The 23,865-nt window shown below is 43.4% G+C and overlaps 7 protein-coding genes across 12 annotated transcripts; 4 read left to right on the top strand and 3 right to left on the bottom strand.

The window, feature by feature from the left end:
* Window positions 1-691: 691 nt before the first annotated feature.
* On the top strand, window positions 692-2,837 carry LOC125951790 (serine protease inhibitor 28Dc-like). The gene is made up of 2 exons (XM_049680828.1): window positions 692-1,619; window positions 1,694-2,837. Exons 1-2 carry the CDS (start codon window positions 1,138-1,140, stop codon window positions 2,622-2,624), a joined length of 1,413 nt encoding a protein of 470 aa, XP_049536785.1. The 5' UTR covers window positions 692-1,137; the 3' UTR covers window positions 2,625-2,837.
* A 150-nt stretch (window positions 2,838-2,987) lies between these two features.
* Window positions 2,988-5,412, bottom strand: LOC125951789 (serine--tRNA ligase, cytoplasmic). Its single transcript, XM_049680827.1, has 2 exons — window positions 3,945-5,412; window positions 2,988-3,880 (listed from the first exon to the last, which is right to left on the bottom strand). Exons 1-2 carry the CDS (start codon window positions 5,292-5,294, stop codon window positions 3,719-3,721), a joined length of 1,512 nt encoding a protein of 503 aa, XP_049536784.1. The 5' UTR covers window positions 5,295-5,412; the 3' UTR covers window positions 2,988-3,718.
* A 169-nt stretch (window positions 5,413-5,581) lies between these two features.
* On the top strand, window positions 5,582-8,027 carry LOC125949097 (ran GTPase-activating protein). Its single transcript, XM_049675794.1, has 3 exons — window positions 5,582-5,782; window positions 5,858-6,180; window positions 6,254-8,027. The coding sequence occupies exons 1-3, from the start codon at window positions 5,674-5,676 to the stop codon at window positions 7,577-7,579; spliced, it is 1,758 nt and encodes a 585-aa protein (XP_049531751.1). The 5' UTR covers window positions 5,582-5,673; the 3' UTR covers window positions 7,580-8,027.
* A 370-nt stretch (window positions 8,028-8,397) lies between these two features.
* LOC125949094 (uncharacterized) lies at window positions 8,398-13,228 on the bottom strand. Of its 2 annotated transcripts, none has more exons than XM_049675791.1 (3): window positions 12,527-13,228; window positions 12,358-12,439; window positions 8,398-12,298 (listed from the first exon to the last, which is right to left on the bottom strand). In XM_049675791.1, the coding sequence occupies exons 1-3, from the start codon at window positions 12,865-12,867 to the stop codon at window positions 8,573-8,575; spliced, it is 4,149 nt and encodes a 1,382-aa protein (XP_049531748.1). In that variant the 5' UTR covers window positions 12,868-13,228; the 3' UTR covers window positions 8,398-8,572. The 2 variants fall into 2 exon arrangements, with proteins under 2 accessions (XP_049531748.1, XP_049531747.1); XM_049675790.1 differs by having other exon boundaries at window positions 12,518-13,226.
* Window positions 13,224-16,068, top strand: LOC125949095 (uncharacterized). Its single transcript, XM_049675792.1, has 7 exons — window positions 13,224-13,430; window positions 13,491-13,637; window positions 13,698-13,850; window positions 13,912-14,053; window positions 14,120-15,381; window positions 15,453-15,555; window positions 15,620-16,068. Exons 1-7 carry the CDS (start codon window positions 13,224-13,226, stop codon window positions 16,060-16,062), a joined length of 2,457 nt encoding a protein of 818 aa, XP_049531749.1. The 3' UTR covers window positions 16,063-16,068.
* Window positions 16,069-16,403: 335 nt separating this feature from the next.
* Window positions 16,404-23,836, top strand: LOC125949099 (protein pelota). Of its 4 annotated transcripts, XM_049675796.1 has the most exons (8): window positions 16,404-16,545; window positions 16,630-16,726; window positions 16,864-17,010; window positions 17,070-17,477; window positions 17,541-17,610; window positions 17,680-17,872; window positions 23,404-23,510; window positions 23,580-23,836. In XM_049675796.1, the coding sequence occupies exons 1-8, from the start codon at window positions 16,505-16,507 to the stop codon at window positions 23,681-23,683; spliced, it is 1,167 nt and encodes a 388-aa protein (XP_049531753.1). In that variant the 5' UTR covers window positions 16,404-16,504; the 3' UTR covers window positions 23,684-23,836. The 4 variants fall into 4 exon arrangements, with proteins under 4 accessions (XP_049531753.1, XP_049531755.1, XP_049531756.1 ...); XM_049675798.1 differs by lacking the exon at window positions 23,404-23,510; XM_049675799.1 differs by lacking the exons at window positions 23,404-23,510; window positions 23,580-23,836 and adding an exon at window positions 18,022-18,103.
* Window positions 18,022-20,046, bottom strand: LOC125949104 (uncharacterized). 2 transcript variants are annotated; one of them, XM_049675803.1, is made up of 2 exons: window positions 19,529-20,044; window positions 18,022-18,162 (listed from the first exon to the last, which is right to left on the bottom strand). In XM_049675803.1, the coding sequence occupies exons 1-2, from the start codon at window positions 20,002-20,004 to the stop codon at window positions 18,042-18,044; spliced, it is 597 nt and encodes a 198-aa protein (XP_049531760.1). In that variant the 5' UTR covers window positions 20,005-20,044; the 3' UTR covers window positions 18,022-18,041. The 2 variants fall into 2 exon arrangements, with proteins under 2 accessions (XP_049531760.1, XP_049531761.1); XM_049675804.1 differs by lacking the exon at window positions 18,022-18,162 and adding an exon at window positions 18,398-18,495 and having other exon boundaries at window positions 19,529-20,046.
* Window positions 23,837-23,865: the final 29 nt, after the last annotated feature.

Genomic DNA, 23,865 nt, shown 5'->3' with positions numbered 1-23,865 from the left:
CCAGACAAGCTTCTTCTATAGCTCATCTGGAATCCAGATATTATCAACTGGAATATTAGGGTGCTGCATCATTGAAAAAGAAAACCAAATTAAAAAAAAAATGCCTACAATAAATTTTAAATTGCAGATGTGGGAAACAATGGCTTTGATCCCGACATATTTGGACGTTATAAACACGTATAATAAGCTTTAATATAAAAAATTAAAGAGTTGCTCAAATATGAATTTACACAAACTCCACTCCACTCCAAAATGATTTTACACGACACTTCGACACACTCCGAAGTATTTCGGAACAGCTGAATAGACTATCAATTTTCTCTTCGAAGTATAAAATAAAATATGGTGTCTATTCTTTTTCAATGTCTAATTCAGAAAGACATGCATTTAGTTCGGATTGCGAGTTCGCTATGGGGATGCCGGGTATAATATGATTGAAATAGTAACATGTTATGGCAAATAAATAAACAGCATAGATATATCCCACAAACAGAACAAACGTCTTTTCCAATACCAATAGATCCAGCAACCGAACCACCACGTGTTTCGGTTTCCAAGCGCAAAGCGATCGGTCACGATCGGCTTTAACGTGAAAGATCATCCGAGAGAGAGAGACCTTCTCCACCCCTTTCCGTATGAAGATGGCGACGCAAGCAAACAACACAAACACATGGTCATCATCAGCTGCTTTAGTGGAACGTGAGATCAAACCAGTTCCGAGATCGACCCACCACTATTCCAACCCGCAGCAGTAGCTAAAGCGAACAGAACTAAGGGACCCGAGGCGTTGTTATTCCGTTCCAAAACTCGAAAAGTGAAACACCATACTACAACCATCAGAATTGTGATTGTTATTATCAGCAACAGGCTGAACTTCCCCGACCTTCATCCATTGGTAGCAGCAACATCAACAACCGCCTGGTTCGATAGCGTTTGCTTTTAACGTCGTTAATGTATGGAACGCTTGACTGGAAATAGCGCTACGTTGGCGTCTTAAGTTTATGTTCTAAGTGGTAGTGCTGGAATCGATTCTCTTCAAAAGCTCCAAGTTTCATTTGTGATCTGATCCGTGAAGCAACTGGTGCTACTGATAGCTTACAGTGCACGGTGAATTCGACAGAGTTCTCGGCCAAGAGAATGCAAAGAGAATCGTTTAGGAGCCGTACCCGCTACGTGTTCCTGTTGTTGCTTGGCCTCGCCCTGCTTATAGGAAAGTGTGCACCATCAGTATACGCCCAAAGTGCTCCGTCAAAGACTGTGAGTGAGGATGTGGTTGCGTCGATTAATAATCTGGCCAAATTGCTTTGTGAGAAACTGGCAACGCCTGCCAGTAAGACGGAATTGCTATCTCCGGTCAGCATCGGCAGCATGATGTTGCTGCTTTTACGTGCCTCAAAGCGTGGTACGCGCGATGAGCTTTTCAATACGTTACAGTTATCAGCGTATCGTAAGCGTGCTGGCGGCAGTGCAATTGCTAAAAATTTTGGACGTTTGTTGAAGGAATTTACGCACGATATTGCCGGTCCAGGCATATTACTTGACGTGCCGGCATGGCAGGCGACCCGCAGCTGTAATCCCATGATTGATGATGATCCCGATTACACCGATGATGATGATGAGTATGTTTTGTAGGACAGATCTTCAAGCGATTAAGGTCCAAGGATTATGTCTAACACTCAGCAATCCCCTTCAGATTTCTAGACGATCCTCCGATCCAACCGAACGTAGTGCAGTTGGCGAATGGAATATTTTTGCAGCAGGGTCTGGTGAACAACTCCACCTTCGTCCGAATGGCCAAAGAGCTATATCAAGCACAAATGGCGTATGTAAACTATCGTGAGCAGCCAGAAGAGGCACGCAATATTATTAACCAATGGGTTAACGAGACTACACGCGGTCGAATCGAAGAGATAATCGTAGATACCTTCGACCGGACAACCCAGATGGTGATAGCAAATGCCCTTTATTTCAAAGCTACCTGGGAGACATTCTTCAATGAGCCACAGTACACTCGCCCACAACCGTTCTTCCCGGACGGCGAGCAAAGTTCGTCCGTGATGGTGCCCACCATGTTTACGGCAGGTTGCTTCCCATATCATAGCACGACCGAGCTGGATGCTAGGATAATGGGATTCCCTTATCGCAACCGCACTACATCGATGTATGTAATTCTACCGAACTCGTCCGATCGAGCCAAGTTGCGCCAACTCCAGACCCGCCTCGACTCCGCCAGTCTTGATCGATTGATCGGACAAATGCGACTACAAAAAGCTATCGTTCAGTTTCCCCGCCTACACGTGACCAACAGCTACGATTTGAAGTTAGTACTACAACAGCTAGGATTGAGGACGTTGTTCAATCGCTCAAAGAGCAATTTGCGAGCGTTGCTGCCAGATAAGACGGTACCCGAGACCGATGCTAATCTATACGTCACTGATATGCTGCACAAGATCGATCTGGAAGTGAACGAGCGCGGTACCGAGGGGGGTGCGGTGACGATCACCGCGATGGAGCGATCCCTGCCACCTGTAAATTTCCGTGTGAAAGGTCCGTTTCTCATCGCAATCCGCCACGATCCCACAAAAATGCTGCTCTTTTACGGTGCGATCTTCGATCCATCATAATGTTGAACCCTGCTCTTATCAGTTTTGAGAGCCGTCCGCTGCAAAACAAATCAACAAAACGTGCACACATTGTTGTACAAGTTGGTTTCGATTGCAGCACACTTCGGATGCACATTGGTCTAGGAGAGGACTACGCGTGACGACTGTCACGCCGTCATAGCGAAAGGTAGCAAAAGTTATTAATTTATAAATAAACCTCAATATGAGATTGGATGGCACCACGTTTTCATTTGTTCAAAGAATGATGAATAAGCGTCGTAAACTGTACCTGTACCATGTGTCACTTGGCATGTACGATAATGCAAATGTTTTCCAACATTCTCTTGTTCTCGTGAGGTAAACTGGTTTCGCAACTTTTTGACGACTGACTGATGGCTTGCATCATGTACACTATTCTTTTTAACAATTAACGTTTCGCGGTAATTCCAGTGAACAACATTCAGCGAATGCAGTGTTCCAGTGAACGACATTCTGAATGCAGAAAGCTATGAGTCATTATGTCGAAAATATTGGACCCAAATGTCGCTTATCATGAAAGCAGCAAAACTCGTTTTGATATTCTTGGTAAGACAAGTTCGTCTGTACTTGTTCAATAGGCCTGGGTATTTCTAACCAGCAACAGTTCACTCATTATCAGTGCTGATGAGTTACAGTGCACGAGAAATCAAGAGTCGGCCCTACAATTGTTCCAAGCTCTGTAGCAATCCATAAAATTTATATAGAATCTTCACATTTCATCTTAGTATCAATTGCTACGCAAAAGTGCAAATTGGGAAATAAGATAAACTGTAATAAATAAATTATATACACAATATATCGTCATTTCTTGCTTTGCTTGTCGAATAAGCTAATCAATCAGACGTTCCACGCGATATGTGGAACACGATGTGAAGCATCTTTATTAAACGCCCTATAGCGATAAAATGCACCATTGATCTATAAATGCATCTGGGCCAATGTCTTTCTTGCAATAATATAAGTGGAAAAAACATTAGACAATAAATTAGACGACGTCATTTCGACTGCTTCGTCAGCGAGCATACGGGAGAGTAGTATACTGTGAAGCTGCTGTTACCTCTGTTGAACGCTTTAACTTATGCGGCGTTTCCAGACTTCTTGTTATCGCCGCTTTTCTTGCTGCCAGCAGCTTTCTTTGCTTCAGCTGCAGCCTGTTCGACGTCGATTGGTGCTGGTTTAACGAACGGAATTTCTTCTCGGTATTTCTCCGGCATGTACTTCTGCAACACTTCCGGAACCTAAGTATACAGAAAGGGGAAAATTAATTTGATACAAGGCGATCGCCAAACGCACTACGCTTACTTTAATGCCAGTTTCCGTTTGGTGCGTTTCCAGGATCGCACAGATAACGCGTGTTGTCGCGCACATCGTCGCGTTTAGCATGTGCACATAGTCGACTGCCGCATTCATCTTCTTGGTCTGTCCATAGCGTACAAGTAGACGACGAGCCTGATAATCGAGACAGTTGCTGCATGAAACGAGTTCTCGGAACGCGCCGGAACCGGCGAACCACGCTTCGAGATCGAGCTTTTTTGCAGCCGCATGGTTTAGCGCCCCGGACACTATATTTACAACGCGGTACGGAATGCCGAGCGATTGACAGAAGGCCTCAGCATTACCGATCATCTCGTCCATCATCTCCCATGATTTGTTGTCATGCGGAGAGGTAAGCACAAATTGTTCTACCTTCTCAAACTGATGCACTCGAAAGATGCCGCGCGTATCACGCCCATGCGATCCCACCTCCTGCCGGAAGCAGGTTGAAAGTCCAGCGTATTTGATCGGCAGAGTACTCTCCGCGATCCATTCATCGCGATGGTAGGCCGCAATCGGTTGCTCCGAGGTAGCAATCAAGTACTTCTCATCCGTCGCTCCCTCCTCTCCGCTGCTCTTTCCAACCACCTTGTACAGTTCCTCGTCGAACTGGGACAATTGAGCAACCTCCTGCATCACTTCCTTCCGCATAAAGAACGGTGTGTAGAGAGGTGTGTAGTCCTTCGTGTACAGACTGTGAAGAGCGTGCTGTATAAGTGCTTGCTCGAGGAATACGGCCGGGCCGGTGAGGAAGTATCCGCGTCCACCGGAAACTACTGCGCCCTTATCCCCGTTCATGCCGTCGATCATAACTATCAGGTCGACGTGTGAGTACCGCTGACGTTGTTCACAATTTCCGAACGTGCGCTCTACGCGGTTCTCGTCTTCATCGTTGCTAACCGGAACGCTTTCGTGCAGATGATTGCCAACCTCACGTAGAGCCGTGTTCCGGTTTGCTTCTGCCTCCCGCATGAGCTGCTCGTTCTGCAGTACGGCTTCATCGATGCGAGAGCGAACCTTCTTAATTTGCTGCACTGTCAGTGACTTTAGGGAAGTAAGCTGAAGATCACGCAGCTCCTTCTCCACCTCCTCTGGCAGCGGTTCTGCTTCGTCACCCTGCGGTTCCTTCTTTTTCATCTTTTCGCCAATCTCCTTGCTGCACAAGTTTTTCAGCTTGTTGTAGTTATCCATGTTGAAACGGCAGGCACGCCACTTCTTGTCCTGCTCGATGACCGTCTCAACCAGGGCTACATCTTTGAAGCGGCGCGTTTGGTTCTCGCGTATCTTGGCCGGATCGTGACCCTTGTCGCTGCGGAACAAATCGAGGTCTAGCACCATTTTTCACAAACCACGGAGGATTCTTTAAATAAAGATGATGAAACTTTTTCCTTCTGCACCCGGTCGTTTTTCAGAAAACGTGGCTTGGCACGGTGGACGAGGTGGCAGTCTGGCCAAAAATATATTTGCGTTACTTAAAAAATCACTGATTTTCACCAAAAATTTCACCAAAGAAATCCCACCGTTCCTTGTAGGCACGGTGGGCGAGATGTGAGTACAATTGGACAAACATTTCTGTAACACACGTAACGTAACAACATAACCTCCTCTTTTTTGTTTGGTTTGGCGCGCCGCTGCTCTTCCGCGGTTTTTACAGATCCACGGTTTTCACAGATTTTTTCGCGGTTTTCACAGTTCGCCCGGTATTTAAAGGGGAAAAATGGCCTTAGCCTTCGATTTCGGTTCGATTACAAATGTACTTTCCGATCTTGATCAGTCCGGCGTCCGTTGGGTTGGAAAGGCGTCGAAATGGGGAACTGCCGCCGAAGGTAAGCTGTGTGTAAAAAAGCCGTTCCAATCGCAAAGATTTTTATTGTTATTTCGTATTTTGCGATTCTCCGCAGCCCAAGGCCTTATCGATGCCATCGATCGTTGTAAAATTCTTCGCTTCCTGAATCTCGAAGGAAACACACTTGGCGTTGAAGCCGCTGGCGCAATCGCCAAAGCGTTGGAAAAGCATCCGGAGCTGCAGCAAGCACTCTGGAAAGATCTGTTCACAGGACGCATGAAGGAAGAGATTCCGATCGCCCTGAAGGCACTTGGACAGGGAATGATAACAGCGGGTGCACAGCTAACCGTGCTCGATTGCTCGGACAACGCACTTGGTCCGAATGGGATGGTCGGTTTAGTAGATCTACTCAAGAGCGCCACTTGCTATTCGCTAAAGGTTTGTTCCGTGTAGTTTCATGCTGCTACGAACTTTCTGTTTAAACAACATGATGTGTCATACCTGTCCGTAGGAACTGAAGTTGAACAATTGCGGCTTGGGCATCGAGGGCGGCACCATGCTGGCAAAGGCCTTACTTGAAGGACATGCCGGTAGCAAGGCTACCGGTAAACCACTAGCTCTCAAGGTGTTCATTGCAGGCCGTAACCGGTTGGAGAATGCTGGAGCAAAAGCACTGTCAGAAATGTTCGCCACAATTGGAACGCTCGAGCAAATTGAAATGCCACAAAACGGAATTTACCACCCGGGCATCACGGCCCTATCGGAAGCGTTCAAAGGGAATCCGAATCTTCGTATTTTAAATTTGAACGACAACACCATCGGACCGCGTGGTGCGGCTGCACTAGCCGATGCCTTGGTGTACCTGCAGCAACTACGAGAGATAAATTTCGGCGATTGTTTGCTGAAAACGCGAGGTGCCCTACTGATCGGAGAAGCTCTTCACGAAGAACATTTGCAGATCGAGCTTCTAGACTTCGGTTTCAATGAGATAGGACCAGAAGGTGGACTGGCGTTAGTGAACGCTGCCGCCAACAAGGAAAGGCTTCGATCGATTGTTTTAAATGGGAATGCATTCGGCGATGAATGTTGCGAACAAATGATAGAATTAATGGACGACTATGGGCGAGCGGATGCTTTCGGGCCGCTTGATGAAGATGCAGGAGATAATGAAGAAGATGATGAAGACGAAGATGAAGAGGTCAGCGAAGAAGAGGAGGAGGAAGAAGAGCCGAACGAAGACGAGGATAATGATGAGACCGATGAGGAAACTGCCGAAGGATATGATGATGAACAACCTCACGAAGACGAAGATGAGGAGTCATTATTGATTCGCCGACGAGATCACACCGTCAACGATACATCGACTGTTTCTATCGACCTGGATGCAACGATACCCAATACCATTGAATCGTTCTGTCACGTCAATTTCCCCACGGAAACGATGTTTCTTAGCCTTCCTGATACCGATCTGGCAGCCGGGTTTCGAGAATATCTTGCTGAGGCCACAGCGCAGAATAATGACTATCTGACACACGTGGCATTCACGATTTTGAAATGCTCAGAGTTGGCTGAACAACATCCAAAGGCTTTGGCGGTTGCGATCGCACTATACCATGATGCATTTGACTACGCTAGGGCCAACCAAAAAATGACGAAACTGCGGGACTTTATTTTAATACAGCTCGGGTTGCTCAAGAGCGAAGAACCCTACAAACCGACATACAATGTGCAGAGCTGTCGGTATGCTCTCCGTATGGCACTTGACCAACAGGTTGTTCCGGAAGAGGAGCAGATGATCTTTCGCACATTCCTCGATCGCATTGGGCAAAATGAATGAAGAGATGATTTAATGGAGGATGATTATCTTTGTAAATCGCAAACTTTTTATTAGTATTTAATGTTACTCGAAATAAAACAAATATCACTAGAAACGCAGAAGTCTGTACTATGGCACTAGGATGATTTGCAAGAGAAAAATAAAACCAAAAACAAAGCCCTCATATCCAATTATTGCTTCATAGTATTCCAGCAAACCCTCGGCAAATAAATTGTTGGTTTTGGATCTGATGTTCTATGCTCTCCACCGATAGATAGTGAGGCCATCTATTGATATCTTCGGCGTAGCTTAACCATGCTACTATATCGAACGGTTAGTGCTTGAGTAGTAGTATCATAAAACAGGTAAGTTGTTGTGCAGTAAGAGACTGGTTGCGAGGCTCGGCGTAACTCAATGACACAACGGTTGAATGTTCTGATTTGTACTCAGCAGGTCGTTGGAACGCACCAACATTTCAATTGATTCGGAGATCATTCGTTTGCTTCTACTGAATAAGAAAAGAGCTCGGTCATTCTTGTCTAGAAGCCGAAGAGGATTTAGTTACTTACAGCTTAATCGGTGCATCTTTGAAGACATACACAGCACGGCAGCAAAATCGGGCTCTAGAATCGGCACATCGATCCGCTGTTCGTTAGTTAAGATGGTGCAGATGAGATGCGACATCGTGGGGTACCCATCTAAATAACACATATTTACTGCAAAAAATTCCGTTATACTGACTATCACTGCAACGTAATCGTACTAAAATGGGACGAAGCATCTAATCTAAATTTTATTTGATAAGTGTGGTGAAACAGTACACTTAAATTGAATACTTTTGGTAAGAAAATGCTGGAACAGTTTTATTATGTTACACATTGTACTATGCAAATTACTTAGTTAAAATTAAAATCTAAACTCTGGCATCGGTTCACTAGAATTCATAACTGTATCACTCTTTATAATGCAATGCAATGACACATTGAAACGGATTTGTCTTAGTGATCTGTCCGATCATTGCTCGATTAGCAAACCATCCTCGGTCAGTGGATTATCATCAGACGACCGCTCTGATAATAGTCGACGTCGCTTGAAGATTCGCATTAGCTCACTGTTCTCACTGAGTCGTGTAATACGTCTAATAGTTCGCTCCTGACCACTGCCTGCTAGATGGGCTTCTTGGAGACCGGCTGAAGTATCTTCCACTTGCATTGATCTTTCCCCCAATTTTGTACAGATAGGTGGGGAATTCGCATCGTCCTTACAAGCTAGCATCTGCTTATCCGTCCCATTTGTGGGACAATTGTCCCCTTCAATCGAGGTGAATAATGCCATTCTTAGCCGATTCATTTGCCTACTGCGTTCGTTATGCTTCTTTATAAGCTGCTGATCAATGCTCATTCTCTCGGCATCTAGCTTCATGATCTCAGCATCGATATCCATCTTGCGTCTAAGCAGCACCATTGTTTCCATATCGATCGATTCTATGCCATCCAGTGAGGATGCTATGGATTGCGTTAGCTTATGTGGCATTCTATATGGTGATTCGGAGTCAATTTCACCTGATTCCTTTGAATTGTCAGCCATTATGGGTCGTGGTGGAGATGGCGAGTTTATACCACGTTGCGAAGAAACCGTTTCTTGGCTCAGATGTGAATCTTGTTCCGTAGCCCAGGAGTGGACACACACCATCGGATAGTCGTTGCACATCTGCTGTGTGTTTTCTTGAATATTGGTTTCATTTATGGTAAGGCTGGCTAGTGGAACAGTTCGCAAATGGGGAGTATTTTCCTGCACGTTTTCGAACAATCTAGTCTGCACTTGGCTTACTTCTTCTGCATCTTCAGTTAAACTAGAATCTTTAGGAACAACCCCAACTTCTTTTCCAACACCTGCTCTTTCTAACATGTTGATATCATTTCCGTAAGATAGATTATCGGCTGCAGTACCTCGCGGTTGTTGCTTTCTATTATCATCAATCGAAATACTACACGAAAAGGTTTCGGTATCATTGTGGCTATCGCCCACATCGATTGCCGAAGGTTCGTTAATTACCCTCGGCGATACATCTAAATCCCTTGGCGTCAGAGCATCGATATCATTAGGCTGCTGATATATTTGATTTCTCAATTTCATTGAGCACTGCTCATTTGGTAGCTGATGATCGCTTTGTGGGGTTGGAACTGGTTCATTGAATTCCTGCTCTAGAGTCATACGTTGAATTCCTGCGCTAGAGTCAGTAGGCAAAACTTCTTCTCTTTTTCGCTGACTCAGTGGTTCTTCTGGTGCAGAGCAACTGTGCCTGTTTTGCCTATTTGTTTGCACAACTTGCATTATTTTAACCTTCTGTACATCTTCTACCGGAGAAGACGATTGGTCTGATTCTATCGGAAGAAGAGAGTCCGATGGAGCAAGCACATAAGCCGTCTTTGGCGAGGGGGAATGAGATTGCAGTTTGTCGCGCCTGGTAAGTAACTTCTCTTTTATAATATTCTTCATTTCTTTTGCCAATGGTTCATCGTCGACGATAGGTAGTACAGCTTTCGATGGAAGCTTTCTAGTTCCGTTTGTAGAACCAGTTACACCTTCTATTGGATTGTTTGAATGCAAACAGTGTATTGCATTTAAACTAGAAGTATCAGATGATTCGGCATGATTGGTGGAAATTTCTGACACACCTTGATGAACTGCAAGACGAGATTGATCAGAGGAAATGCTCTCCGCATCGCTTCCGTTAATGCTCGGTACAATATTGCGATGATATGCTCTAATATCACTAGGTTTCACTATCCATGGATGTCGTGTTTTACCGCGGATTGGTCTATCCGAAGACTGATGTTCGTACGTTAGCGAGAAACCACCGAGAGACATATATTGATCACCAACCCGTGCATCAAGTCGTTTATCATTCGTTGATAAAAAGCCAGCTACTGATGATCTTGGTGGGTCCGTGATCATTGTCTCATTGTTACGCCATCCCGGATAGCGGCTCCATGAGTGTCTTGAGTTATGCCGGTCCCACGGTCTTAAATTTGAATTAAATTCCGGAATGGTTTCCCGCGTGGACAGCGAAGAGATAGCTACTGGTGTTGGTGATTTTGTTCTAAGTTCACTATCATGCGTTGACGTAGGTATGCTACTGACGGAAGGTTTGCGATTGAATGGTGCTGTTCTTTTTCGTGATGCAAGATTCGGTTTAACTTGTAGAATTCCACGGGAACCGTTTTTGCTGCCAACCGCTGCTTTAGAAGGGTTCGTTGAAACGCATAATATCGGCACAGCGGTAGGTGATTTCGTTCGCAACTCATTGTCCTTGTGAGGTGTCACCGAAAAGATATTCGCATCGTTTGTTAAGGGGCATATGGTGTGAGCTGATGGTGCTTCATCTTTCGTAGGGTTAGGTAAGATTTTCCTGCGATTATTTGTTTCTGAACCATTTATATCCGCGATTGTACTGGATTCATCATTTCTTAATATCCCTTTTTTCACTTTGAGTGTTTTTTTACTATTAAGCTTTTGACCAGTTTTCGTCTGGTTTGCGTCTGGTGTTAACAATGGAGGAATATCGCTTTCGAATGCCATGCTACTGTATTCGTTTTGGGATTGTGTACATATAGGATCTTTAATCTTTTTTAAGTTCTGCTGTTTGTCAGATAACAATGAAATGGTCTCGTTGTGGGCCTCGACGTTCTGCGCGGATTGTGTTGGATGTACTTGCATTTTGGAATTGGATGTGCATCCAACAATTTTCGCCGTGGAAATAATTTCTGACAATAGTTCAGATGATAGGGTCACTGATTGTAGAGCGTGGCTTGACATAAGATTATTAATTCCATTTGGACGAGATACTACGTTTGCTTCGACTGATGGTAAAGCAAGTGCTTTATCGGCGGTATTATCCATATCGACATCGGAATCACTGAGCAGATGAACAAAACCATAACTAGATTTCGGACTATTAGTCATATCGTCGACTTCTGCACACAGCGTTTTGGGCTTATTATCGATCTTGTCCACCGTATCCGAGATGTCGATGACTATCGGTGTATGATCGTTCCCCGTTTCTTCCGTTTCTGGGTCGAGCTGATTAAAAAACTCAAAGTCCAACACCTGTCCAATCTGTTGCAATAGCGCGTCTGGTATCTTGTCAGCATCGATTGATTCGTCGGGTCGAAAATTTCCGACTTCATCATCCGGTCGGGAGGTCGTTGTCAAATTAATGTTCTTCAGTTGGCGACGGATCTCTGCTCGCAGCTTATTGCGGGCATGGTTTTTTAGCGCCGTTTCATACTTACTGCCAGGATTATTTATCATCTCCTTTAGGTTTGATTTGTTCATCGTCGCTAGCTGATCAATTAGTTTGCGAGTAACCTGTTCAGCACTCCGTTCTAATAAAACTCTTGACCGTTCACCGATCGTTGATGGTGCACTCAACGACAAATCAGTGGCTGATGTGTTTGGTACTACAGGTTTCTCTGTAGAAATACAATCATTATCATGTTTTTCAGCTACTTCAATTGATGGTATATTCGAAGGCGGTGTACTAGTTCTTTCCGCCACTTCCGCTATCCGAGACTGCGGCTGGATGTGGTCAATATTCGGTGGAGGGTACGGGTACAAAGTTGGTTGCATCGGGCGGGCAGCATTCGAAATCATTCTGTATGCTTCATCCATTATAAGCCGATCGATCAGCTCGTTTGTACACGTGGACACAGCATTCTTTGACGAATCCGCATAGTTCTGAAAAGATAATGAAAGGATCACCACTCATTTGGCCCCTCTGTCAGAATTCTGCTTACCATGAAAGATCCGGGAAACGGAAACATCGTAGAATCTGCCGCAAAATCATAATACTGTGGGTGAAATAGTCCTGGTTGCGTACTATAAATAAGCGAAAGAACCGTAAATTGATCGGACATGGCCGTTGTGTAAATCAGACTAGTTCCTTGCAAAACTTACGCCACCGACCCTGTTGCAAAGCTGCTATTGTTGTAACTACCAGATGCATACTGTGTAGAGTTTATCGGGTCGTTCAAGCTACTGCCTACGCACTCCCTTCCATTTTTCCGTCTGTAGGAATCGGAGCTACTGAATCTGGAACTGGATGGATTGGGGTTGTCCCAGCGTGAATTGAAGGACCTGGCATTCCAATCGGAGTTCCGATTTCTAGATTCACGGTCCCCTTGTATAAGTGGGGACTGTCGGGATGGCGGCCGGGAGGGTGACCTACGACGATATTTGCTGGAAGATCGTTCCTTCGAATCTCGTCTGGACCGGTCGTTGGAGGAGCTTCGATCGCGGGCACTCATGACGACTTGTACGGTGAACACAGATCTCCGGGGTCAATTTTTATGCGTCGTAACTCGCACCGGTGGGAACGATACACTTTTTTGATAAAAATCTTCGTGGAAGCATTAAGAGCAATGCCGTTTCGGTATGAATGAAGGACGATTCCGGAGAACGAGCACTTCTAATTGGCGGTATTAACCCTGGCAATAGTAGCCTTGAACATCGAATGACATCGCTTTGTTTACATTTTTTACAGCTCTTCAAGGGTTAAATCCGGTCCACCGGAGGTATTGTTCGCCGTACTAGGGTAAATCCTCCTTTGAAGAAGAAGAAGAAGAGGTATTCTTCCTCGATCGATCGTAAAAGTGAAAAAACCATGAAGCCAAGCCCGAAGAAATCGTCATCAAAAGCGAAGCAACGGACGAAATCGTCTAGTAGCAACAGCAATAATAGTCATAGCACGCATCAGCAACATCCCGTGTCTGCAGGATCTTGCCATAATTTCCAACAAACTTTGCAATCCTTGCATCCAAAACAAACGGCTCCACACAGCGATTCATCTGGAAATGATCCCAAAGAGAAGGTATTTGGTAGCAAACTGCCCCGTAGTATACCTACATTAATTATATCTCACTCCTTGTAGCCATCCTTCAAATCGTACGCTGGATTCAGCACTCGTTCCGTGCGAACTGCTTGGGAGCAGCACGATAAGCAAGAAACCGAAGTATCTGCCGAAGTGTACGAAAAGCTGGCTGAAGATACAACCTATAAACTATGGGAGCTTGTTAACGTAAGATCTTTGCTCAATGAACGTACGAAAAATGATAAATTTGTGTTTTTTGGTTTTCAGAACATAAAAACCTACAGCCGGCATTCGAGCGGACGAATTACATACGATCTGGTGAATGAAGTGTTGAAGGACTCCGATGTTCCACCAATCGTTGGTGCTAGCTGCCAACCGTGGGATAAGATAGAGTACGATGGGGCCTACTTCTTCAATACGGTTCGTTTTTCAGCGTCCCAACAATCACCCAGAGTGTCATAATACCATTTTTCCAAAATAGGACGAGGTTCTGGACCTTCGCGAGGAGTACATTAAGGATGTGACAATGGAGCAGTGCAATGTTAGTCTGCTTTCTACCACCTGGATGGCAGAAACGGAAATTGCCGAGGATCTGATTGGAATGCATAATAACGTCTGCGATGGTAAGAAAAGTCAACATGCAATGCTACTTCTTTCAGTTGTATAAATCTTTGAATGGTTCCTCACAGCTATCTTTATAGGCGATGAGGACTGTTTCAACATGGCAATCAATATTTTGCGCTGTCATCACCATATACCCTCGCTGATGAAGCTGCTGCTTACGAAGGCGATCGAAATGCTTGGCTTCGAGTACACCGAGGACACTTTGCGTCGTACGTTGGAGTATCTGGAAGCGTTGGTTGAGAACTACCACGTTGCTCATTCGGATCTTACGCTTGAACTAAGCTTGCTCAGTCAATTATTCGTCAATCTGCTGCTTGGACCAGTTGGTTATGTCCACTCGAAAGTAATTCCATCAGCCGCTGATCTGGTAGGAACACAAACACCTGGCGGCATGGAATCGTCTATTAATCAGCAACACCAACAGCAAGTGCTGGAAACGATTTCGCCACTGTTTAATCAATCGATGGCCATACTGGAGAATAATCTGCCTTCTGCAGACGATTCTAACAATTCTAACTCGAACGCTACAGAGGAACTTTTGCGAAGCATCGAAAATATTAAACATGGTGCTGACGGAATTGACATCAACATTAAGGACGAGTACGAGGCTTTGTTTTCGATGGTCCAAGGATTAGGCAAACAGGAAGAGGGGCCGGTTGAATCTGTGACTTCTGGGACGAACATTGTCGACCAGTTCCAAAGAAAACCCCCGTTTGATCCAGATACGTACGATACGGCCGGGACCGGAAATTTCATAGCTCAACAGACGCAACAACAATCACTACCACAATCAACACCAGTCGCGACAATACCAGATGGAGAGCATGCAGTTCCTAATTCTTTGCTTACTAACGATATGTTGAACAGTGGTGCGCTTAGAATAGAAGACAGAACTAAGCAAGAGATACATCCACTTCGGCCCACACCGACACTGCTTGATGTTGATCCCGAGGAAAACATTAGCCAGCCCATGTCCGAGAGCAGCGATGGAGTAGAGGAGGTTATCAACCCCAACTCTACAACGCTAGAAAGCGAAAACATTACCACTCTGATCTGCGACGATTACCTGGTTGAGGATGTGTGTCGTGTTATTGGACTGTGTGCTGGGAAGTGGGGTTTCGTGGAACAAGAATGTACCTTTCTGTTGGTCGAGCGCTTACAGCGATACTTCCAGGAACGTAAAACGGTATCGATCGATATGAATTGGTTGTTGCGAGTCCTTCGAGGATTATGGGCTGTTGGTGAGTATGCGTTCCGCGAATTGCTACCTTACTTCTACCAGATCGATAGTCAAACGATCCCGGAATCTTTAGTGCCTCACTTCAGTGTAAGTCGTATAGGAGGTTTGGTTTTCGATTTGACTAAACAAATAACCACAGAAAATGTTTTTCTTTCCAGACTGCTGGTATATTTCTTAACGGTCGTTCCGATATCTTTTTCTATGAATATCTGAGTGATATTTGTGGCGATAGTCTGGAACCGTTTCTATTTAGTTACGAACGTAAGTGGTGTCGGCTGGAAAATATTAATCACATTCATTACGTAATGTATTTCTTCACTTATAGAAATCATTGAAAAATTATATCGTAAGTACGACCGGCGAAGACTGAAGATCATAGCAGCGAAAACATGCTACAAAGTGGTGGCGAAAGTCGTACTAAAAATAGTACCGTGTACAAACAGTCGTATAGAGAGAACGCATTTAATGCATTCGGATTGCTTTGAAGAACTTCAACCGAAACGTTTATCACCGTCCTTTAACACTACGCAGGAACCGCGCGCACTATTTGGATTCCGATTTCCCGGCTGCCGTCCAGTGCAGACGAAAATGGTTCAAAATTATACAAAAGGAGTCTCATCTACGTTGCCAGCAACATTCAAACAAAACACGGACCTTTTAAAAACATTCAAATCGAAAGTGGTGATCGCACGCAGACGAATGCTAAAAACGGCAACGAACGAACCGCCAAAAAGGCGCGTATTCTGCTATGGTTCCTGCACTATATAGAAAAGTTTACCGAGGATCATCAATATTTTACAAATAAGGGATTCCTAGCCGTTAAATTGTTAGATTACATTTTTCGCTACACAGAGGTTTTGGTCGCGATCATTTTGATGCCATTCCAAGTTTTCTATTCTCCAAAAATCTTAAAATTGTAAATAAAAATTAGTTGGCAATTTTGAGCTTGTTGCAGCTCATTAGAAATTTATTCTTCGAACGCAGCCTGCTTACGGGTGTGGACTCGGCCTAGTTTCCAGGGTTGTATTCTGGTTGCGCTTCGTCCAAGCAGCATTAATTGCCTGTCATATTTGTCCACAAAAATCAGAAACCACAAAGATCTGATAAAAATCATGTCCAATTTGCGCGAAGAATACCTTGAACGTATGTGAGCCCAAAAAGTGAGCTTCGTCGGACTCTCAGGATTGCTCCGTAGGAAGAAGCCGCAGACATGAAACTGGTGCGGAAAAACGTTGATAAAACAGGAGAAGGGTAAGTCTAGAATGATGGGTGAGGGGCAAGAAGACCAGAACTTCCAAGCCGGTCCCATTAAGGTATCAATTTCATCACTTGCAGGAGTGTAACCTTGGTTCCCGAACAACCCGAAGATATTTGGCACGCCTACAATCTGATCGCCGAGGGTGATCAAGTGCGCGGAAGCACCATCCGAAAGGTGAGTTGTGATCTTCAACTGGCCACTGCCGATGGTATGGTTGATATGGATAGAGTTGACGAACCCGTAAAGTATCCCACAAACAGGCACACTGAGCAGTTATCGCATCATCATATTATACGCTATATTTCGCTCAGGTTCAAAATGAATCCTCGACGGGCTCATCCAGCAGTAGCCGAGTTCGGACCACGCTTACTATTAGTGTTGAGGCAATCGATTTCGACACACAGGCTCAGATGCTACGTGTCAAGGGTCGCAACATCGAGGAAAATCAATTTGTGAAAGTGAGATATTTGCGACGGCGTGAAAACTGTACAGGTCGTTTATTAAACTTCCCTTTCAGATGGGTGCTTATCATACGATTGATCTTGAAATGAACCGCGCGTTTACGCTCATGAAACCCGAATGGGATTCGATCGCTCTCGAGCGCATCGAGATGGCATGCGACGTGACGCAGAATGCCGATGTCGCCGCCGTAATCATGCAGGATGGACTTGCTCATGTTTGCCTCATCACGGCCAGTATGACGCTTGTACGCAGCAAGATCGATATGACCATCCCACGTAAGCGAAAGGGATTTGTACAGCAACACGAAAAAGGACTGACCAAATTTTATGAAGCCGTCATGCAAGGCATCCTACGGCACGTGAACTTTGACGTGGTAAAATGCATCCTCGTGGCATCCCCTGGTTTCGTGAAGGATCAGTTCTACGAATACATGTTCCAGCAGGCCGTTAAAACGGATAACAAGGTATAGTGGACTCCTTTATCGATCTTATTTGCATTTTAAATTGGTGTCTATATTTCACGGTAGGTGCTGATAGAAAATAAAAGCAAATTTATGCTCGTCCATGCTTCCTCGGGCTTCAAACATTCGCTCAAAGGTGAGATTTGTATATCAGTTGATTCCAAACATGATTGTTAATCCTCTATTTGTTTCTTTTCATATGTAGAGGTTCTACAAGATCCGGCTGTGATAGTGAAGATGTCCGATACGAAAGCAGCTGGCGAGGTTAAAGCGCTTGAAAACTTTTACACCACTTTACAACTGGAACCGGCAAAAGCATTCTACGGAAGGAAACACATCCTCAAGGCAGCCGATGCTCAAGCGATAGAAACTCTGCTGATTTCGGACAATCTGTTCAGGTAAGTTATTTTTTTTTAAGTCATCAGTGAGGTATTACAATTTATAAAATTTATTTATTGATATCGGTTTTTTTTATCACGACCACGGGCAAATCATGTTTGGAGAACTTATAATAACAACTTATTTGAAATGGTGAATGACCGTACAGGAAAGTATAATCAAAATGAATCAAGTGGGCAATGGAGGCAGCACGAATTGCTCTGATTGTTGAGAAAAACCAAAAACATGGCGATCATAAGTTCGTTGATTAGATAGTCGATTATCTAATTGCGCGTGTGGTTTGGAGCACCTAGGGGGAGAGAGCAATAAAATATTGTAATTAATCGTAAAATATTTCTACGGAAAATAGACGAGCGACTTTGTTTCTCTGTAATTTGACACTTATCTATCGCTATTCGAACGATGCAGCGATTGCCCCGATTCTTGAAGAGCTGATGCCCGAAGTGGCCGTTTAGTTTAATTGATAGATTACTACGAACGTAGTATTATGGGCGGATTATGGTTTCCACGGTTTGGGAATGGTGAAGACCTTCCGTGGTTTAGCGGTACCTACACGCGGTTGCTGGTTGTCTACATTTTCAATCTGGCACATACGGTCACTGGCCTTTGTTCACTGCCTGTCCTATCGTGGGAATGGTATTTGATTGGTGTTGTTTTTATGAATGTGAAAAAGTGGTGCTGCTTTGCTTTCGTTTCATCAATTGTTTTGTGAAAGCTTGCGTTAAGCGTATTCGACGAACTAGCGTAAGACGAACTATCAAAAAGTAACTATTGTTTGCGTACCAACCTAGCGGTATGTCAATTGTTATTCAAGCCACAATGTATTAACAATAGTTTGAGCTATCAACTCTTCGTTTGACACCTTCGCTTGTTCTTTGACTGTCTTGAGCGACGACCTTAAAAGGAAGCAATGCGATTTCTCCTCCAAAATAGAAATTCCTATTCTATATCAGCCATCCCTGCATCGCGTGGCTTTAAATTATTTAACGACACATGGAGCTAGAGGCTGTTATTGAACTTTGATCTTCTGGGGTGTACACATTAATCAATCAAACAGTGATTGGACAGGCATGTCCCGCACGTGTAATTTGAATACTGTTCACATTTAGCCAACAAATTACGTCGATGTACTTATAGCAATCAGCACAGCGTTCAGATATATTATATTCACAACTTCATACAAGACTGATTTCATTTATCAAAAAAGATCATTCACAGCAACACAAGAATTCTTCATTAATATATAGAAATATAAATATATAGCTATTATTTGTGTCGCTAAACTAAATGCTCAAAGTAAAAATTGTAGACTAAAAATATAAAAAATCCACACATAAAAAAAAATAATAGAAAGAGTTAATGCGATATGAAATTTGCAAAACTGGCATTTTAAACAACCGCTCTGACAACACCACCCTTTACTGACCTATTTGCATGGTATAGTCACAACAGAGCCAGTATTTAAGTGATTTTCAATACTCAGCAATGTTGTGCTGTGTTACAACAGCCCAAATCTTTTATACTTATCATTGTTTTATTTTCAAGCCTCTATTTTAGAATTTTTTTTAAAATTAAATTGTTGAATGACCTAGATGGCCAATGTCTTTGTAATTGTTCTATAGAAATTGGTAAGAACTAGGACCAGAATGACTTACTTGGACGGAATCGGCACTAGAAGGTTTCCAGTATTACGGTGCATCGGACTGGAAGATGTTGAAGTACTTCGGTGATTAAGTGGTTTGTTCGCTCGATGACGAAGTAACACTGGTGAAGGTGTTTTCAATAGTACTGGACTACGATGGGTTGCAAATTTGATCTTTGTCGAGGTGATTGATGTTATATCACATACATTGGCATTATGCCAACGTCTGCTATCGGTTGTTATGATACTGCTATTACCGGGGTTGCTACTGGAGGGAGCTTGAGATATCGAGCTATGGATGTGTCGTCCGTTTTGGATTGCCATGTTGCTTACACATTTCACGGTTTTGTAGTTTTTCATTCCCATTTCTGCAAAGTATGTCTTGTTGGAAATAGTTGGTGAACGATGTGTCGATGACTTATTCCAGCGAGTTTCCATAGCGGGGGTCCCATTTGATCCTATGAAGTAGTCAGGTTTTCGTTCCAGCATCACAGTTCATAGATCCAGTTATCGATCGGCAAAAATTCAAATGGTTCCACAAGACGTTTGCTTTTCGCTTTTTGTTCTGGTAACTGCTACTCTTCTCAAGGTCATCGACTTGCTGCTGCTGTGTTCTACGTGATGGCACACCACGGGAGCGTTGGTCTAAGACCAGAACGATTCCTCAGTTCTGTTTTAAGGTGCTTCTATCGGGAAGCACACACACTATGATAAAAACAGAATGAAAAGCTTGAAGATTTAAAATTTCAACGAGGGTAACATTCTAGGCATTTTTCCTTTAAACGGAAAACGTTTCGTTATTTCGAAAAATTCGTCATTGCGAAAAAATTTCAATCATACATTAATAGCATATATCCAGTAATAGACAGTATGCAATGGAATTCTTCATTTCTGTTTATCGGAATGGTTCAAACGATTTAAAACATTCGGATCCTGCCGAATAGGCTGGGGATGTATTTATTGCACAACTATTTCTCCGCTTTAACCAGCAGTTTTCACTATCCAGTAGCTGAAATGTTGGAAGAGGAATTTTCAGTACTCAGCAATGCTGTGAATGGACACCTTGACGGCCGCTACACGGGATAGGAATTCAGATCCATCTTTGTTTCGATGACAGTCGGTTTTCTCCAACCAACGCATCGAGGACTCATACAAGCAGGTTTTCTGCTATAATCTCGATCTCTTGTCTCAGTTGTATGTGGGTGACGAAACCGGATCACGGGTGCAAAATGCAAAAAAATAAGAGCAGCGAGATCGTATTACATTCATTTTGTGAATCGTGATCCATCACGAGAATTCTGAAAGCCATACCTACTAAGATGCAATGTTTTCTAAAAGATTGAATTCTGAGTAGCAATTGTAGTTTATGCACCTGCACACTTACAGATGAATCTAATATTAATCTATTCTAGTTTATAGCCCTACCGTTACCGTGGCACATTTCACCTTCATGCCATTACTCTTTTTAGTTTGTATCGAACAAAACCGATGGAAACTGGATTTCTTTGCCATCGATCACCTTCTCAGCCACATAATAATTTATTTGAGCTCCTCCAGGTCTAGCCGCTAGCTATGTTATCTGTATCCATCGCTATACAGATCACTCCATAATGATCCATCAAAACACGCGTAGCCGACCGTTTGGCGAATGGAGGGTGAAAACGATCTCGTTTCATTTTATCTTCTTTTAAACATCCTGTCTTTTTAAAACCCGGTGTAAAGCACCGTATCTGTCGCAAAACGTGCACTTTATCTCTTGACATACTTTTTGTTTTATTCGCAGACTGTTTGTCTTTACCCAACTGAAACATTCCTCATGTTAAGACGCGCCAAAAGGAAATGTAAAGAACCATTTAGATGAAATATGGCCTGTAGAAAATCTTCTTCAATTAAATATTTGACAAACCATGCAAGTCAGTCGCGCAGGCGACTTTCATCCCTCTTGCATCAACATAAAACATCAACATTTGCTCCGCATTGTGACATCTTTGAGAGTCATTTAAGCACGTACCACAACACATTTCGAATAATATTAAGCAACCCTCCCAGCTTCAGAACAAAACAAAACAACAAACAAAACATCAGAACTTGACTACTTTCACTCAAGACAACGATTGTGGGCGATTCCATCTTATGTAGGGTGCTGTTGCTCATCGAAGAGCGAAAGAACGGATTTATATTTTTTGTTTACCGTAATGAAATATTCCCGATCGTGTTTCACTCGCGACTTTCAGTTTGTATTCACAGGCGATAAGGCAAAAAGCCGACACTTTCTACAGACGTACACAATGGTTAGGCTTGTTTTGAGCCGGTTTTACTACAACGAAAGAGAGGGAGAGATAGTTTGGAAAGGGCTTGGAACCATGCAGAGGATGCTGTGATTCGGTTTTCCACCTAAAGCAAGGGAGCAAACGTTAATGCTGCTCTTAAGACGACTCGGCACGAAATGTTGGTAGCAATCGCCACGGTTCCGTTTATTAACCGTTAAACTATTCCACGATTTAAACGAGCGGAGAACTCTCCACGCTTCGAGAGCACTTATTTGTTTCTCTCCCATTCTCTTTTTCGCTCGGCCTCTAGCATTCGTGGCTGAATTTTGGTATCCAAAGCCTTTATGTTATTGGTTGGATATTTGTTAACATGTTGATAATTTCAAAGCACAACTCATTTCTTTCTCAAAGAACCTTTTTATTATTGAGTTACTTCTATTGGTATGATACAGTATGCCGCGTGTTGTAAGGATTCGTCAAATGGTCATCTGATGAAGATCGGAAATGATTGAGGATCGCAAGGAATGGCTCAAATGGATGGCACGCTATAAATAATAACGAAACACCGATTCCTCGATTAATGCAATATCATGTCTTTTAAATATCATTTAAAATATTGTTCATTTTTGTCAATTGCCCGCCTACGGATTGGAGAAACGTTATTCATCGTCACCAACAAAAGAGGAAATGAGTTCAGTATTATGTTCAGTGTCTGTCTTTGAGTGCTATTTTGCTGATCTATAAGGAACATTGAACAGCATGTGGTTACAGTCAATTCCATTACACTCGATAACATAACTGATCAAAGTTCAGTGTAAACAAAATATTCCTCTGCCCCGTTCTCAAGATCTGTAGTTGATTCTGCCATTTGTTCGTGCAATTCCATGGACGGAGAATGCACAATTTGGAAGTTGCTTACCGCAGATGGTGGTGCGACTGTTCCTATTTAAATAGTGGTTAGCATAATACCATAATGCCATGGTCTCTTGGTTTCAGCAAAGCAGTCAAAACGAAACCCGAGATCGAAATCAGTGCCACCAGTAGTGCTGATCTTTATAAATAGAATCCTGTCGTTCCATCCCTCTCTCTTACGATGCATAAATCTTCACGAGGTCCTGGTCCAACTAAAGAATTCTAATTCTAATACTGTAGGAAGAGCATAAACATTAGCGGGCATTGTGGGCATGCTGCAACACATTTGTGTTATCAGTATCTTTAAAAAACGAATAGAAGGATGGAGATAGTATTAACATTTTGATCCGCTTTCACACAATAATATTGTGATTACACTTCACTATGTTCCATAATTCCATACCCTAAATTCAAATGCATTGGCTGCCTCTTGGCGTCCTATTCACTGAAGTACGCGGTGCGAGTAAAACGACGCACCGTGAATCATCTCAACGACATCGCCGGGCTGCGATTTGTTGAAAGCAACGGTAGTGGAAACTTTGTCCCACTGGTCTATTAATAAAATGCTTGTCGGCAGTCTCAACAGACAGTGTTTAGGCATAATGGCATTAACAATGATTATAGTGATGCCCAAAACATCTCTTTATTGATGTTATGTCGACATTCTGTGTGAATAAATATTATACATTTCAATTAAATATCATAGATGCCAGGATGTGGGTGCACGTAAGGAATATGTTCATCTCGTTGATTCCGTGCGTGATTCCGGCGGTGAAGTCAAAATATTCTCCAGTATGCACGTCTCTGGGGAACGTAAGTTCTTGATGTTCTGGACCTGGATTCTCATCGTAATAATTTATTTATGCATTTTTCTTCTTACAGAACTTGCACAGTTAACCGGCGTGGCGGCAATCCTTCGTTTTCCAATGCCTGAACTCGAGGATAGTGATGAGGAGGAGGAAGAAGGTAGTGATCACTCGGAGTAGCCAATTCGAATGGCTCTTGAAACGGACGATACTAAGCACAGCAACCTCTATAACCTCAGGAACGGCAGTGAGGAGTAAGGTTAACGCAAATTAGACTTTTTACACAAAAAAAAAAAAACGCACCGAGAATACGATATTGACAAACCCGAAAAAGGCAACACATTTATAAATTATAGTAAAGT

This window comes from Anopheles darlingi, chromosome 2 (assembly GCF_943734745.1).
Source record: "Anopheles darlingi chromosome 2, idAnoDarlMG_H_01, whole genome shotgun sequence".
Classification (NCBI taxonomy): Eukaryota; Metazoa; Arthropoda; class Insecta; order Diptera; family Culicidae; genus Anopheles; species Anopheles darlingi.
The sequence above is the reverse complement of the archived record's forward strand: the minus strand, read 5'-3'. Positions and strand labels throughout refer to the sequence as shown.

Bases quoted from the DNA above. Each gene is read 5' to 3' on its own strand.
- LOC125951790 (XM_049680828.1), top strand. From the start codon at position 1,138: ATGCAAAGAGAATCGTTTAGGAGCCGTACCCGCTACGTGTTCCTGTTG. The intron at 1,620-1,693 runs GTATGTTTTGTA...AATCCCCTTCAG, and splicing joins TACACCGATGATGATGATGA to ATTTCTAGACGATCCTCCGA.
- LOC125951789 (XM_049680827.1), bottom strand. From the start codon at position 5,294: ATGGTGCTAGACCTCGATTTGTTCCGCAGCGACAAGGGTCACGATCCG. The intron at 3,881-3,944 runs GTAAGCGTAGTG...CTGTATACTTAG, and splicing joins AAACGGAAACTGGCATTAAA to GTTCCGGAAGTGTTGCAGAA.
- LOC125949097 (XM_049675794.1), top strand. From the start codon at position 5,674: ATGGCCTTAGCCTTCGATTTCGGTTCGATTACAAATGTACTTTCCGAT. The intron at 5,783-5,857 runs GTAAGCTGTGTG...GATTCTCCGCAG, and splicing joins ATGGGGAACTGCCGCCGAAG to CCCAAGGCCTTATCGATGCC. The intron at 6,181-6,253 runs GTTTGTTCCGTG...ACCTGTCCGTAG, and splicing joins CCACTTGCTATTCGCTAAAG to GAACTGAAGTTGAACAATTG.
- LOC125949094 (XM_049675790.1), bottom strand. From the start codon at position 12,867: ATGAGTGCCCGCGATCGAAGCTCCTCCAACGACCGGTCCAGACGAGAT. The intron at 12,440-12,517 runs GTAAGTTTTGCA...GCTTATTTATAG, and splicing joins TTTGCAACAGGGTCGGTGGC to TACGCAACCAGGACTATTTC. The intron at 12,299-12,357 runs GTAAGCAGAATT...TTATCTTTTCAG, and splicing joins CGTTTCCCGGATCTTTCATG to AACTATGCGGATTCGTCAAA.
- LOC125949095 (XM_049675792.1), top strand. From the start codon at position 13,224: ATGAAGCCAAGCCCGAAGAAATCGTCATCAAAAGCGAAGCAACGGACG. The intron at 13,431-13,490 runs GTATTTGGTAGC...CACTCCTTGTAG, and splicing joins GAAATGATCCCAAAGAGAAG to CCATCCTTCAAATCGTACGC. The intron at 14,054-14,119 runs GTAAGAAAAGTC...GGTTCCTCACAG, and splicing joins GCATAATAACGTCTGCGATG to CTATCTTTATAGGCGATGAG.
- LOC125949099 (XM_049675796.1), top strand. From the start codon at position 16,505: ATGAAACTGGTGCGGAAAAACGTTGATAAAACAGGAGAAGG. The intron at 16,546-16,629 runs GTAAGTCTAGAA...CATCACTTGCAG, and splicing joins GTTGATAAAACAGGAGAAGG to GAGTGTAACCTTGGTTCCCG. The intron at 23,511-23,579 runs GTAAGTTCTTGA...TTCTTCTTACAG, and splicing joins TATGCACGTCTCTGGGGAAC to AACTTGCACAGTTAACCGGC.
- LOC125949104 (XM_049675803.1), bottom strand. From the start codon at position 20,004: ATGCTGGAACGAAAACCTGACTACTTCATAGGATCAAATGGGACCCCC. The intron at 18,163-19,528 runs GTAAGTCATTCT...CTCTCCCCCTAG, and splicing joins CTAGTGCCGATTCCGTCCAA to GTGCTCCAAACCACACGCGC.